Raw genomic sequence first — 10,000 nt, 5'->3', positions numbered from 1 at the left:
AGCATACTTTCCCAGGTTGGGTCATGCCCAGGTCCGCCGCCGCGTCCGCGCTCATTGGACAGCGGGCTCCCCTCGTTCCCTGCACACTTACACAGTGCTCGTGTACTGAAGCCGCAGAGCCGCCAGCTAGATCACCAATCCCGGATCCTCCAGCAGAGCAAGACCACAGCAGCAACACACAAGGACTGCCCAGTCCTTAGATGAATGGGGAGCCTGCCGGCTCCCCTGTAGATCTCCAACTTCAGCCTTCATCATCCAGCCATACCTGTGGGCACTCACATCCACACAGTCACTCCCCAAAGAGATAAGATACCAGACTAACATAGTAGATGCAACATGCTCCCCACATTCCCTGCGCGCTTACACAGCGCTCGTGTACTTAAGCCGCAGAGCTACCAGCGAGATCACCAATCCCGGATCCTCCAGCAGAGCAAGACCACAGCAGCAGCACACAAGGACTGCCCAGTCCTTAGCCGACTGTAGATCTCCAACTTCAGCCTTCATCACCCAGCCAAACCTGTGAGCACTCACACCCACACCATCACTCCCTAAAGAGATAAGACACCAGACTAACATAGTAGATGCAACATACTCCTCTACTATACATCTAAGAAGCTTCAGTTCTCCACTGTTTAAATTTCTCAAGGGAGGAATGTACACTGAAGGGAATTGTGTTTGGGAGGTAATGTATAACACTATTCTAGGTCATCATCAGGAGTAGAGGCCACTAAATGGGTATCTGAAGTGCACTGAGAATGTTGACACATTGGTATCAATCAAAAATACTAAAAGGGTAAGAAGAAAACTAAAGGAATATCTAAATAAAGGTATTCTACACTGCAATGCACAGTGAATATAGGTAATACATATTGATGAAACATAGACGAGCTGTATTTTATGACTTTGGTAATATCTCAGTAAGCCATGTACGTTATATATGTACATTTTGTCTTAGTTTTTTATCAAAATTATCATAAATTTCAGAATTACCATCAGCCATATATATATTACAATATCTATAATTTTATGGGAAACTCAAGCAAAAAATGTATAATATCTCGCCCTGCAACCTTCCAACAGCACTGTGAATACTAGATATCATTTGATTTTGATAAGATTAGCCTTTCTCAAAACAAAAACATATAGGGAATCTAATTCCAGTTGAAATCAAGTGAATCTCTATCATTTTAAAAAATAACTAAGTACTGAAATATCCAAAAAATTCACACACACACACGCATACACCAGAAGGCATGCTCACTCACAAACAGACACATATGCATGATGCTTTCTTACCCAGTTTTCAGATTATAATATCTAACCCATGCATTCATAATTACCCTTTTTCATCCTATCCCAGTAAACACAATTATTAAGATAACTTTTTTACATGTTACTTTTAGTGAATGTTTTGCTGAAACAAAGTTAGTGGCATTTAAAAAAGGGAGTATATTGTTATTGAATTATTTTTTGTGATTTGTGATGTCCAACCGCCACACACCACTTAACAAGCAACAGCTGCGACCTCCTTACTAAGGCAATGGACAAGTTAGTTACCATGAAGTCAATTACTAGTCCTGCCTGATCTCACCTATTAACCCTTTTCCTTGGTTTTCAGAATGATCTTTATTCATTTTTCTTATTCTTATTAATATTGACATCATTATAATATTCCCCATGTCAATAATAATAACAAATAGCATATGAGGTATTTGTTACAGAGAAAATCGCACCCTCCAGAGACGAAGTCCTAAAACCAGGCTATCATGCGAACGCAAACCGAACCGTTCCTACATTCTATTAATTCCCTAGACAGGGAGGAAAGCCCCCTGTACCCTCCTTTATCATCACTTTGTGCTAACTTACAGAAAATGGACATTAGAAATCTGGCTGTGTGAGAATGTTGTGGACTTAGTCTCTGAGTGGTGATACACATTGGATATTTTTGTCATTTCATGGTAAATTTAAGGCCAGAGCAGCTGTACCTATGTGTTAATTACTCTATTCTTTATGCAGTATATTATGGCAATGTCCATTTCCCTCTATTTCTGTGTGTTCTTCATGGTAACATTAACTGCGTATGAAAACATGAACCATTTCCCAAAAAATCTAGTCCGGGGATGTCAAGTGAGAGAAGGTAGGCCTACTAATTGACAGCCTTAGTGACTAAATACTTATACAACCATCTGTGTACACAAAATTCACAAAACAACATGACAGCGGATATTACATTTAACTAGCACCAATGAGCTAATGATATATTTCTAGAGAGATCTACAAGCTCTACTTCATTGGAATATACGTACTAGATTTTCTCATATTGCTGCCGGTTTGCAGTGAGGAACAAAGTCATGCAACTAAGTACGAGCCCAGTGCTGGACTTGCAACTGTCATCTAGACATTCAACTTTCATTTTCTGCTTGAAGATAGAAATTCAGAATATTATTTGGTAATACATATATTTATACTACTTTAATCTAGCCAAGCCTGAGTTAAGGCTCACACTCAGCCACTCTCCCTGTCTCATGTCTCAAAAAACATAATTCACTCTCACCCACTCAAGTTTAAAAATATGTTCTATGTATATATTGCTTTTGATCCATTATTCCGTTCTGCAAGCACCCTCTCTTCCCAACAGCGAGTAGGGCTTCGAGAGTAGCATGAAAACGAAAGCCCAAAGACCCATTTTCTCGCCTCGGCTGACGTAAAGGCCTCGGCTGACATAAAGGCTTCGTCAGTGCGAGTCTGGCCTTGCTGACATCGCCTCCCTTCACCCTGGCCTCTGGCCTCTGGGCGAGCTGTCTGGCGCTGGGGGAGGCCATTAGGCAGGCCCACGGCGCCCATGGGGAGGGAGCAAGTCACAGGGGTAAGAAAGCGTGAAATGAAGGCGTTTTTGGGCGTCGGGGGAGAGAGAGAGAGAAATGGGCTGGGTCGACCTGCCCTTCGCACCATCACTCCCCCTGCAGTTTCTCACCTCAAGAACAGATGATCAGCCTGTTGCTTGACGCGCTTCAGCTGTCGTCCGAAATTCATGGTGTACGGTGGACCTATTCACATATTCTTTAACGATAGGTTTGCACATTAATGGTTCCTAGCGAAGTTTTTATCATGACGAGAAACACAACACCATCCCCCCTCAGCACCCGAGGAAAACTGTCGTGTTTACATCGACAAAAACTATTGTTTGACTCATTTCTTCCCACGATTGTATTACGGCGGCGATGACGACATTTCAGCGAGGTCTTTTGATCTTCCCAAAAGTAGGTGGCGACGGTGACATATTTATTTCCATCAGAGAGAAACAATATTTTAGAGATAAAAAAAATGTCACGAATAATAGGCGGTTTTCATTGGTCCGTTGTCCCGCGCGTCAGCCAATCAGAACGCCCGAATCCGAAGGGAGTGCCGGAGCAAGGGCGGCGCCAAATTCAAATCGAGAGCTCGTCCGATATTTAACTCTATTAAGTTGCAGAGGCCTTGTAATAGCGCTAGTCGATCCCACCATAGGAGTTAAATGCAAAACTAGGCCAATGGAAGGGGGATAGGCGTAATATGTTAAACAACAGCGCTCGTGTGGAGACAGGTGTTCGTGCCGAGCAGGTGGACATCGATCGCACATGCGCCGCCCCAACATTCCATTCGGGTTATCTGACTTGCGTGGTCGGCTGACTAACGAGTGCTCGCTGGTTTTTTCAATGCTCAGGGCACAGCAAAGTTGATTAGGTGGATTGGATTAATGAGTTGTGTCGCCGGCCGATGTGAAGCACTTTGCGCGAATTATTTTAGTGCGATATTTTCAAGGGAACAAGTTTTTCTTCCCAAAGTTTGCAGTCAAATTTTGCTCGCGAATAATTATTCAGATCTTCAAGTAGTTGAATTGCCCCCTGCGTATACATATTTTGAACACTGATGTTATTATATTTCTAAGTTGACCAGAGGAGATTCCAGAATTATACATACTGAAGAATAATTGGCCAAGAGTAATCGTGACTCGGACAGAGAATTCTTGAAAAAAAATCAGTCTCAACAAGAGGATTTCCCTTTATCAACGATGCCTAGAAGGTATGTATAGTATTATTAATATAATGTGGACTACGAATTTCAGGGTAGAAGCAGATTATTTTTCGTCATTATTTTCCAAAATGTTTTGATTTTCAGTAAAAAAAATTGTTCCTCCTGCATAAGTCACCGAAGAATGTTGTGACCTGCTTTTATCTGACAGAATTTCGCACGCCACTCTGTGACCTGTGTTTCCTCCATGCGTGACCTCGCTTTCTAATTGCTAAGGAATGATATAGGAAGAAATTACAGCTGGCTGTACATTCATCATCGATAAAAAAAAAAAAACGTAACTTGTTATTCTTATTCTCAATGACCAAGATAATTTCTCAATATCGTAATCATATTAGGGCAATATTTGTTTACATCTCGTGTTATCGCATCACAATGACATTTTACCCCCTTATCTCGTTCTTATCAAAGGTATATAAAAATCCAAGAATCTTTACGTCTAGCTTCCTCTAAGATCCCCCCCCCCTCCCGCCCCCTCATTTCTGTCAGTTCTTAATTCGAAATAAATAAATAAACTACGTGACTGACAGCGGCAATATGAGTAAGTGCATACTCCTATCCCCGTGGGCGGCCGTGACAATGAGATGGCGTGCAGCTGCGGCCGCTGTCTCAGGTGACCTGCTTCCCCGCGCGTGATTCATCGGCCATCGATCGTGACACAACAGCTGGGTCCCGAGGCTGGCCGGAAATGCCTCAGATCCGAATGCATAACGATATCGGCTCAGAATACACATATGTATATATATATATATATATGTATGTATGTATGTGTGTGTGTGTGTGTGTGTGTGTGTGTGTGTGTGTGTGTGTGTGCGTGTGTGTGTGTGTGTGCATATACATATACACATGTACACAATTATATATATATATATATATGTATGTGTGTGTGTGTGTGTGTGTTTGTGTGAGTCTGTGAGAGAGAGAGAGAGAGAGAGAGAGAGAGAGAGAGAGAGAGAGAGAGAGAGAGAGAGAGAGAGCATACTTCATTACAATGAGTGGCTTGCATTAACTAATTGTGTTATGCAACATTACGACCTGCAGCTTATGATAAGATGAAAATAACCAGTCTGACCCACATGTTAGACGAAATGACTGTTGAATCCAAACTTAATATTATTCACCAGAAGATAGTACTTCCAAATATTAGGGAAATAAAGAAAATAAGTGGTAACCCTTTCGATAAATGATGACAAAAATATCAAATTTTAAAACACATACGTTCAGTCATTTGATAAGGACCTGAGTAACAGAATCTTATTAAAAAAAAAAAGTAAACAGAATGAATTATAAATGGTCTCCCATAAAACTAATTTTTATAAACAAGCATGCTTTTCCGAGGTGGAGGAACAAAGAGAAATGTTCATGCAGTATGAGGAAAGCAGAGAAAATATATAGACTATAGTATTACAGACTATATAGTTCCTGATTTTCTCGAGCCAGGAGGCTGGTTGAGAAATCAGACGCTGCAAAGTGCATGGCGCCAGCAGCCGCATACCAGGATTAGATTAAAAAAAAAAAAAAAAATTAAAGACTTGTGCCTGCCATTCATCCTTTCCTGCCGAAGAGGAATTTGCCATCGAATCCTCGCACCTGTTCCAGGGTGCTCATGTGTAACCATGTGGCTCCGAACACTTGCTATGGGGCCTCCCTGCGACAAAATGACTCCAAGAAGCTGCTGTAATGCCCCAGCCCTTCTTAACCACGTAGATTCAAACTCAAGCATCCCACATACAACCGCATGGCATATAGCCTGGGCCAGATGTCCGTAATTGTACATCTAACAACTGCCTGTACCCGCGGGGCATTGTAAACTTAACCCTGCAGCCCAGCCGTAGCTGCGTGGCTTTGAGCACTTTCCCCAGGGCTTCTGGTCGTATCTACATGGCTCAAAGTACTGGCCCGCCCGTAATGGTATGATTACAAGCAGGTCTGTCGGATCCGGATTCATATAGACTTTGATTGGGTCTTGCAGGCTACCAAAGACACAGAGGATTTTGAAATTTTGAAATAATCTTGAAAACTGCACAGATATGTACACATTCCTTACTACAGAGATAACTTCCTGTTGCTGTACAATATCTTTAAAAATGCTACGGAGGCGACTAATTTCATCACGCCTTCAATTGCCAGGGCATATTTCTAAGGCTAGAGGACTGTAATTAGTACTGCATTGCTAACCTCCTGATTGTGGAGTAATAATGATAAAAATTATAGTGATGATAACTATAATGTAAATGATATCAGCTGCAAAATATAACAACAATAGCAATCATTTAAAGGCATACATTTAAAAGCAGACCGGTTGAGAATATTTACATATGAGGAGCGTATGGAGAAAAACTCCAATACTTTATAATAGATTCTGATTATTAATGCTTTCCGTCACCAAAGCCCATTATCGCTGTTATTACGGTATCAATAACAACATACTCTTATAAGCTAAAGATATAGAGAACAGAAAATTGACGAGAATTTACTTGTATAGATCAAAAGTTTGTCCATTCTGCACACATGACGTCACCTGCCTCATGAAAGTAGAAACTGCGTCAAGGCATTGGCTACAGGATATTTATTTCCTGTTCTATACACCACACAAGAATTTTTTTATAACTGCTTTAAATCTGGATGTTAGTGACTGTGACCCTGCCTCCAAGCACCTCTTTTAAAGGGGCGGTCTTGTTTATCTCTGGATCCCCATAGAAACGGATACTTTTCCGGCCTTGAGATCACCAGATTGAAATTCCCGACTTATTATAATATAGAGCCAGAACCGCTTTGTTGGTATTTCATCCTAGTTACATCGGCGAGGATGTTGCCATAGCGGAAACTGTAGTATGATTACTTGTAAGCCAGACAGTCATTTGACCAACGAATACACCCACTCCGATATGCTTCGAAAATTGTTTATTCCTTGGTGGACAAAGTGAGAGTCAGAGAACCATTAGGGAATACCAGTAACGGAGAATATGATGGCATAAATTTAAAGGACCAATAATGGGTGGAATTAGTAAGGAATATCGTTTTGCCCATGATGTAATCTTAGGGCTGAGAGGGTTGTGTCATGATCGACAGGGGCTGATACTTGACTCAATTTGAGTAATTTTATTTGCTTCCTGTCAACTTAACAGTGTTTGTCAATTAATAAATATATTTATCGCGCATTATTGATTACAACAATACCCGCATTATGTTATCAGAAAATCCACCGTCGAATTTTCTCTCTGTTAAAATATCGGATATCGGGGCAGCTGACACAGCCGGAAGACGTAGGATAATCCAATTTGACTCGTAATTTCAGTAATAACATTTACTTCTCTTCAGCTTTTTAACATTAACATTGTTATCAATTCATAATTACTTTCGTCATGCACCCTTCATCACATCATTATCGACATACGTGATCAGTAACAAGTGAATAAACGGTTTTAAGACCTTGCCTTTGCAAATCTCACCGACATGAACTGAACTCATGTGCCCATTGCAGCCCTAGCCCTCGCCAGACAATGCGTGTCCCTGTCCAAGGATCCGTAGCCACCCGCGACCAGTGTGACCGCTGCCTAAATAACCGCGTGGCTCCGCATTGGATCTAAATCCGTGAGTCGGTCGGCCGGGCCAGCGGAGGCGGCGGCGGCCCGGGAGGAATGTTATCGTGACATTTTTTTCTCTCTCTTTCGTGCCGACAGACCGTTTGCCGGCTGGACGTTTCTTATCTTTTCTTAATTTCTTTATTTTTCGGGGTTTTCAAATCTCTCTATGTTATTAGTGGACATTTGCCTGAATGAAAAATACTTTGCACATGGACACATCCATACATACATATATACATCTATCTATTTATCTATACACACACACACACACACACACATATATCTATATATAATATATATACCGATATAATATACATATGTGTATATATATGTGTATATATATATTAAGTGCGTGCATCTATCTATCTTTATGAATATTTTATATACATGTATGTATGTGTGTATATCTGTGCGTGCAGGCGCGCGGGCGTGTGTGTGTGTGTGTGTGTGTGTGTGTGTGTGTGTGTGTGCATATATATATATATATATATATATATATATACATACACACACACACACACACACACACACACACACACACACATATATATATATATATATATATATATATATATATGTATGTATGTATACATACAACTTATATGCACGAATATATGTGTATATGTATGCATATATTTATATATATTCATATACACACACACACATATATATATATATATACACATCTATATATATATATATATACACATAAATATATGTATATGTATATACATGCATATACCTGTATATGTTTATATATACTTATATTTATATATTTGTATATATGGGTATATATGTATATGCGTATATGTGTGTATGTGTGTGTGTGTGTATGTGTGTGTGTATATATATATATATGTGTGTGTGTGTGTGTGTGTGTGTGTGTGTACGTAAAATTATACATATATATGTCTACATGCCTCTATACATACACAGACGCACGCACGTCTTATGTGTATGTGTAAACACAATCCATTCGTTAGATATGATTCGCTACTCTATCGTTCTCTGGCGCCGTGGCCCACCAACGTCAGGCCGGAAAGGCGGCCGAGGGGAGCGGTGCTGCGCCCACAGCGAGAAAAAAGCAAGAAAGCGGAAAACTCGCGCCCTGCATGCCGGAAGTGGCAATGAGAGTCGATGGCATCCTCTTCTGGCGGTTTTGAAGGACGTGAGAGTTCCTGTGCACTGAGGATTTAGAGGAGTCGACTGGACGGCTGAGACGCGTTCGTGCATGTGTGCATGACGCTCAAGGAGAACACTTTATTGCATGAATGAGGGCGCGGTGGGGTATGGCGCGGAAGGAGCTCGCGCCCTCGGCCTCTGCAAACGCTCCCACATTCATGGCTTCGTTGGGGTAAGCGAGACGCTGATAGCTTCTGAGGCACGGAAATCCTTCTGGCCAGGCAACTGCTGAGTCAAAAAAGAATAAAAGAAAAAAGGAAAAGATAATAAACAAAAATAATAGTTATGATAATGATAAAAATAAAAGAACAAGACAAAAAAGGGACACACGAACACAAAGTCACTCGTGTTACGGCTAGCTATCATAGATCGTTACTTCATTTTAGCAGCGATGATATGATAAAGATGCAGTGTCCGTTGTAAGGGTTCATTTATATCTGCTAAGGGCTGTTATCTCTAACACGCGATGTAGAGTTACTAAAGAACATAGCCGAGGGGTTTAACTTCATGGTTTACATCGAAAAGAGAGAGAAACCGGGAGTAAAACGGACGCATGTCACTGAGCTCGATCGTAATTCGGATAATAAGCAGTCTACTCATGTGTCGCCTCCTTAACTGCCGTTGGACAGCCCTCACTCCCTCAACCGGACCCGACATGACGTGAATTCATACCCGCCCTTTTGCTGCAGATCTTGATGATGTTGTGTCGTGTTCCTTGCAATACGACAGGCTGTGTGATAATGAATTATACAGTTTTTTTTATGTGATTCTATTTACCATGTGTATTGGAAGTGATGGGACACGACGTGAAGAAAAGTGCACAGTAACTAGTTTTAATGCAGCGTGGAAAGTGTGTTATTACACTACACTTGATATTCAAACTTGGTGTAACAAATAATATACAGACATTATTTCTATTGATAAGAGTACTTTTGAACAAGTGTGCGATGTTTACATTCGGTTAACAGAACAATCAACGTAATATCAGAATCCGGTGAAACATATCCATTGCTTATCTTAAATCAATTTAATATTTATAAAAGCCTTGCCTAACCGGCTTGACATGTATAGCTCCAACCATTCTAACTTCAATTTGTTGCATTCAGACAAAAAGAAGCTGGTAAGTAAATTGTGGAGAGACTGTAAAGACACGCCCATGC

The 10,000-nt window shown here is 40.9% G+C and overlaps 2 protein-coding genes across 4 annotated transcripts in view; one reads left to right on the top strand and one right to left on the bottom strand.

Moving 5' to 3' along the window:
- LOC125035422 (SH3 domain-binding protein 1-like) overlaps nucleotides 1–3,184 on the bottom strand; it is a 30,304-nt gene extending 27,120 nt beyond the window's left edge. For both annotated transcript variants that reach the window (XM_047627803.1, XM_047627804.1), the window contains exon 1: nucleotides 2,975–3,184. In XM_047627803.1, the coding sequence (XP_047483759.1) occupies nucleotides 2,975–3,033 (59 nt within the window). In that variant the 5' untranslated portion in view covers nucleotides 3,034–3,184. The remainder of the gene's footprint in view (nucleotides 1–2,974) is intronic.
- LOC125035424 (cytoplasmic dynein 2 light intermediate chain 1-like) overlaps nucleotides 931–10,000 on the top strand; it is an 18,091-nt gene continuing 9,021 nt past the window's right edge. Inside the window, exons 1-2 of one of the 2 annotated variants that reach the window (XM_047627806.1) lie at nucleotides 931–2,866; nucleotides 3,929–4,062. The gene's annotated coding sequence lies outside the window, so the exon portion shown is untranslated. Of the gene's footprint in view, nucleotides 2,867–3,410; nucleotides 4,063–10,000 lie in introns of those variants that run through there. The other variant, XM_047627805.1, reaches the window with a different exon arrangement.

This window comes from Penaeus chinensis, chromosome 19 (genome assembly GCF_019202785.1).
Source record: "Penaeus chinensis breed Huanghai No. 1 chromosome 19, ASM1920278v2, whole genome shotgun sequence".
NCBI lineage: Eukaryota > Metazoa > Arthropoda > Malacostraca > Decapoda > Penaeidae > Penaeus > Penaeus chinensis.
Note: the sequence above shows the minus strand (reverse complement) of the source record. Positions and strands in the feature narration are given on the sequence as shown.